Source organism: Ooceraea biroi, chromosome 1, assembly GCF_003672135.1.
Source record: "Ooceraea biroi isolate clonal line C1 chromosome 1, Obir_v5.4, whole genome shotgun sequence".
Taxonomy (NCBI): domain Eukaryota; kingdom Metazoa; phylum Arthropoda; class Insecta; order Hymenoptera; family Formicidae; genus Ooceraea; species Ooceraea biroi.
Window position 1 is genome coordinate 17,773,107 of NC_039506.1, and position 5,905 is coordinate 17,779,011.

The following is a 5,905-nucleotide window of genomic DNA, read 5'->3' on the forward strand; positions in this document are numbered from 1 at the left end:
CCCCTTGGTGCGTTAGCAGCCACTTTGACGTTTTGCGCGTTCTAAGCGCGACACATCGCGACCACGGTAGCATCGAATCACGAAACGCGTTTTACTCGATTGATCCGCGACCAAGAGCACGCCTCGTGGATTCCTCGGCGTGAACTTTGTACAGATTTCACGTTTTCGCCGTGCGAGCCAGTGAGAGTTATCGATTGCGAACGAACGGTGGTGTCGTTTAACAGAGCTTATAGAAGCATACTCGGCACGCAGCCACGACGAACGGGTAAGCGACAAAGTAGGATTCGCATCGCGCTACCGCTACTTCGACTTCCGAACGTCATGTTACGTCGTGAACACGACGTCGAGGATTGTCGAGGGGTGCCAAAATCGGACTGACAGTTGAGCGATAACTCACACCGAGAGACTCACGTCCGATCTTGGGATCGTGAATAGCGTAAACACACAGTGACAGTATAGATGCATATACGTATACCACTGTTTTTATAGTAATTTACATAGATAATAATTATCAATTTTCTCACACACATATATACACGCGCGCGTACACGTACAGGGCAGTTCTGGAAAAGGTGGTGTGTATTTCGGAGTATTTGAGCAACTAGTGACTTCTCCGACACTCGAGAGATCAAGATGAAGATTGGATTATTGAAGAATTTTTTGCATTACTTCAATTTGAGACAAGGAACAATACTAATCGCCATATTCCAACTGGTAATTTCTACAATTTCTACAAGATTTCTCTAGCAAGTGCCTCGTAAACACAATTAATCCGTGTGTTACAATGAATGTAATTTTTGTAAAAATGTGAACACGCAGTTTTCATCTGGATTCAGTATGATATTCTTCATTCTGGCATTGGCGCACGCAATGGGAATTCAAGAAATGGTGGTAAGGGACACCGAGGATGCTCTCGAGAGAGAGGCTTTGGAGGAGATATCGTCGAACCATCTCAATACTAAAAAGATGGACCTCGCGCATCACAACGCAACCGGTTATTAGAGAAATATTATTATATCCGCGCATACAGTAACACGTTACAAACGGCGAAAGCATTGCTTGTTATATTATTTATTATACAACAGCCACGCGCGCGCACACACGCGCGTAACAATATGTCCGAAAAGCCTATTTTATATATTTCATATGAATTTTTGCAGAAATGGTATATGCAATGTACTGCGGCCTCGTCATCACGATTATCCACTTTATCTCTACAATGTTACTCCTCTATGGAGCTCTCACGGTAACCCGATATCCACGTACTTTTCTATGCTTTATGGTCTTAACTGTCAACGTTTGCTATTTGTTTTAGAGCAATCGTCATTTTATGGCACCTTGGATGATGGTCAAGATCACCATCATATCGGCTTTAGTGATCTCACTATTCCTAGTAGAGGAAGACTGTCCTTTCATTGCCATTTTAGGCGGGAGAGCTGGTATTTACGAACGTACGTAATCTTTGGGCGAAAAATGCTTCAGAATTCGCGCCAATTCTGCGCCACGTGTTTCACCCCATCACATTTTCTTATCGCACCGAAGAATATTATTAATATTATCTTATTATTATATAGAAAAATCATAATCATATGTCATTTCCAGGTCTAATCGCCTTTTTCCTGATAATCATGAGCTTTTATGTCTGGTTCGTGGTATATAGTGCTTATAAGAGCCTCGAGACGAAGAAGGGGCTGACGCACGAGGTGCACGGTGTAAAAAGAAAATACGCTGTTCCGGTGCCGTTGGAAGCTCCAAAGGCGATCCAGGTCTCGGCGAACAAGCCGTACGAGCTTTAAAAATATTATCACAACGAAAAGACGAGGTAACGGGAAACTCGTTCCAACTTGACTAACGAGGATGAGGCCGAAATCTCATGGTAAATTTGGGAGATCGAGGAGAGATCACAGTTTCGGACGTCGTAAGTCGTAAGTCGTAAGTCGGAACGGCAATGTAGAGACGAGTGTAAAATTCCGACAAATAACATTGCGCCATCTCGAAAAGGAAAAGAAATTCATTAAGAGCAACCGCAAGGTTTCGTAATAAAAAGTATATAGTTAAACTACAAGGATTTTATTGTACAAAGTTCACAACAGGTTCTGCAAAAGGGTCGTGCTTTTCATACTTGTCTGCTAGTTTTACATCTCCCTCCGCTAAAGTTAAGGCGAGTCTTTTAACTCGGCGCACAGATACTATTATAGTATCGTATTTGAACGATTTAATCGGAAAACTGCATCTCCGCAGTACGCACGTACGTACTAGATTAATCCGTTGTCTGCTGTCAGCGTTCTGGCGGATTTTGGCAGATTTGACGCGACAATTCCAAAATTAATCTCACTGCTATACGCGTATGAGGCGCGTTACCTTTCATGCGCAAGACTGAATTTAGTACATGGTACGCGCTCGGAAGGTCGATGCAACAACACTGACGAATCGTAAATGTCAGGAGAGAAATAACAGCGGGACTCCGAGTCGTGACATCATTACTTTTATTTCGTATCTGTCGTCCAACTCAAGTTTCTTTTGTGAATTACAATTCTTGTTACTTGCGGCAATATCCCGATATAAAGTGTAGCATCACTTGCGTATATGCATATTAAATGTATGGAAAAACATGAAAATAAAAATTACAATACTCTTACGACGTACATACGTGTATGATGTGATATACGTGATTCCACTATGAAAAAAATACGCACAATTGTCGAATCTCCGGAAACTGCCAAGTGCTATACGTATACACACATGTATAATACGTACCTACATATCGTGTATGTATGTAACTTGGATATAACGCATTTACGTAACGAAATTCCGAAAAAACGAAAATTGGAACTACAAAACATATGATCAATAGGGATGATACATGATTGCATTGTGAAGCTTTCATTGTAAATCTACGGGAAATGATTATTCGCTTTCTGCCATAATGACATTATGGCTTTCAAACTAGCTGCAGCAGCATCCTTATGTAAGAAAACGTGAGTATCGTACCAACAAGTAATTCGCACCTGGTTGTCTTCCAGGTGTTACCCGAGGTATTTGTTCCGTTTGTTGTTATTAAAAACTCAATCTTCTATTACTAGGTGCCAGCGAGTAGGCTCGTGTGTAACAAGTTTATGACACAGTCTCTGCTGATGCGCTTTTCAAGCTTGGTTGAAATAATCTTTCTCCTATTATTTCTTTCTTCAAAAAGCCGCGCACATACAACACGCACAATCAACGATCAGGTATTAGCAACAATGAATAAAACTCTTCATTTGGTCCTCTATTATATCGTCCGGTGGTGCGGACAACATTTCTATCTAAACAGCCCGCATGTTGGAAGTCTTATATATTGTACGTATACCTGCAACGTATCTCTCTCCGCACCTCTCGATCTTATCGGACATACGTGAAAACAACAAAGAACCACGAAAGCAGTCTCTCTCCCTCTCTGATCGGTCGAGTCTACCGTCGTCACGTTCTTCGATCACGCTTTGTCGTCCGTCATTTCAAGAAACTGCGCGTAAAAGTCTCTCGTGCATTCACCTTTGTTGTTGAATACGAATTTGTAGTAACTACCGTCCGCGCATATCACTGCACAAGGAATGGTAAACGTGAGATTAAGCTTATGCATGGTACGTTGTACGATGGATGGTACGTTAATGTTTGCTTACCTATGATGCTATTGTTATCCTGACCAAACGCGCACATGCACTGCGGACCGCCTGGCACTTGAAACTTGCAGAAGCTCCAACTCGAGCTAAAGTACTTTGGCAGGAACGTAGCGGACGCTAAACTAGATTGACGATTTAACTTTTGATCCTCGACGGCGAACACGTGTACAGTCCCGTGATCGCTGGCGACGCACAACCACGTGGAATCGTGATTGAAATTTATGCTGCAAAGTTAAGCGTGCGCTAGTTAGAGCGTTCCGTGCGTTCCGTCTCGCGTCTCTTACCAATAGATATTTGCATGATTTGCCCCTCTTCTCAATTCGTTGATCATGCTGCCGCTTTGCGTATCAAACACCCTTATCAAAGTACCCTTCTCCGAGGCAGTGGCCAGTCTAGTGCCCTGTAGGTTTAAAGCTATACAAGATAAAGGCGTTTCGTGTGCCTCTATATTCAAGGGTTGCTTCTCCGTATTGGCCAAATCTATAACTGAAACGTAAGATAAACGTAATTGCGCACGTAGTGTTAGATATAATAATATACGCGCGAGTGCATTAATGTCGTTCCTCTACCTTGAACGTGGCCGTTCTTTCGCCCAGGAAAAGCGAGTAAAGAATTATTACTATTTGGGCACAGAACGCACAATCCTCGTGGATTAGGATTAGTTTCAAACACGTGCAATTGCTGTGGATTCTGCGTAAACGTGTAAACCTTTATAACGCCTTCCAATACCACCACTATTCTGTCCCTCCGCAATTTCACTCCTTTTACAGGTGCATTAAACTCCAAGGTGATTGCTGGAGATTTTTTTAAATCATCCCATATCATGACTGTAATCAGGAAAGCGTAATTGACGTCATTGCTCAGCCAGCACGATTCCTCTCCTCGATTCTCACGGTGATGTCGTCGTGAACGATCAAAATGAAAATAAAATTCGCAACCTCTATTTGTCGGATACATCGGCTTTGCTCCGCCGCCAACCAATGCTAAGTAATTACACCTGAAGAGCATCTCTACGTATCCAAGACCTCCATCACTGAAATCGTGTCTCTCTTTTTCCTTCAGTGGATCGCAATTGTACACTCTGAAGCCGTTCTCCATACCGCAAGCGAAGCATCCTGCAAATGCGTCATTTACATCAACCGGAGTGATACTTTAATCTGTATTTACGTATGCACGTCCTGTTTTTTTTAGCAATATCAACTCACTATCTAACTACTACTATCTATAGACTACAGACTATTCACAATATTCACGTATGTGCATCGATACAAACACGCGTGATAAACACACATGCGAATGTGATATCGCACCAACTTATTTTCCGTGCATGAAGTTATGGGTATTTACTTTACGTTCATGCCCGTGCTCGTGCATGCTCATGCGAGGAGAAGGGTTAAGAGAGGCGGACAACATCGCGCAGTCCGTGAGCGATCGAATTACTGCTGCAGCGTGGATGGACACGGACCGACGGGCGTAAAGCCACACAGAATCGAGATTGAAGTAACGCTAACACTTGTAGTAAACGTAAACACGATGCGAACAGTTGGGTTAAACACGGCTAGCAAAGCGGATCTAGCAGAGTGCGTGCGAGAAACGTTGTCGGACACGAGTGACGTACCTTGGTCTTGATTAAAGCCAGCGTAAAGCAGGCCGTTACTATGCGGATTGCCCGTGGTGAGGTTCATCATGGGTCACTCGTTCATGAAAACATTCGGATCCAGATATTCAGTTACATTCTCGCCATTCTCGCCGGCAAGCTACGCGGCGCTTTTCCCTGCCGCTACGAGAGAACCGTAATCGAGAGCGTACGTACGCTTTGCGTCATGTACGCTTAACGAATCTTACACACACACACACGCACTCTCTCTCTCTCTCTCTCTCTCTCCTTTCTTTCTCGTCACCTCGGACGATACCAGCCAACCTCACGTTTTATCTCCTTAACGTTGTGATCGTGCATCGAACAGTTGGTAAAATTCCTATCTTTTAAACGATCGGTTCGATATGTTCGACAATTACTCCATACTCGATACGAGTCCGCACGTACGCGAAACGCAGTGCAGCTTGTAGCTGTCGAGATTCAGAATTTCAGAGGAGAGATACGAGAGATACGCCGTACCGACCGTACGGCGAGCCATCTCACGTCACGATTTTCACGAGTGCCAACCGTACGATCGACGTCGGCCAGCTGATAGTGACAAACGCGACGGCCAATGAGAGAGCGCGGCATGATCGAAGCAGCAATGGCCGCG

At 43.8% G+C, this 5,905-nt stretch overlaps 2 protein-coding genes across 4 annotated transcripts; one reads left to right on the forward strand and one right to left on the reverse strand.

Annotated features, from left to right (window-relative positions):
• Positions 1-27: 27 nt before the first annotated feature.
• On the forward strand, positions 28-2,643 carry LOC105274993. 3 transcript variants are annotated; one of them, XM_011331562.3, is made up of 6 exons: positions 28-265; positions 557-714; positions 820-994; positions 1,161-1,246; positions 1,316-1,451; positions 1,603-1,796. In XM_011331562.3, exons 2-6 carry the CDS (start codon positions 634-636, stop codon positions 1,794-1,796), a joined length of 672 nt encoding a protein of 223 aa, XP_011329864.1. In that variant the 5' UTR covers positions 28-265; positions 557-633. The 3 variants fall into 3 exon arrangements, with proteins under 3 accessions (XP_011329864.1, XP_011329865.1, XP_026830284.1); XM_011331563.2 differs by having other exon boundaries at positions 28-714; positions 837-994; positions 1,603-2,643; XM_026974483.1 differs by lacking the exon at positions 28-265 and having other exon boundaries at positions 634-714; positions 1,603-2,643.
• LOC105274992 (WD repeat domain phosphoinositide-interacting protein 3) lies at positions 2,470-5,738 on the reverse strand. Its single transcript, XM_011331560.3, has 6 exons — positions 5,275-5,738; positions 4,595-4,771; positions 4,226-4,483; positions 3,941-4,142; positions 3,657-3,880; positions 2,470-3,576 (listed from the first exon to the last, which is right to left on the reverse strand). Exons 1-6 carry the CDS (start codon positions 5,342-5,344, stop codon positions 3,470-3,472), a joined length of 1,038 nt encoding a protein of 345 aa, XP_011329862.1. The 5' UTR covers positions 5,345-5,738; the 3' UTR covers positions 2,470-3,469.
• Between the last annotated feature and the right edge of the window lie 167 nt (positions 5,739-5,905).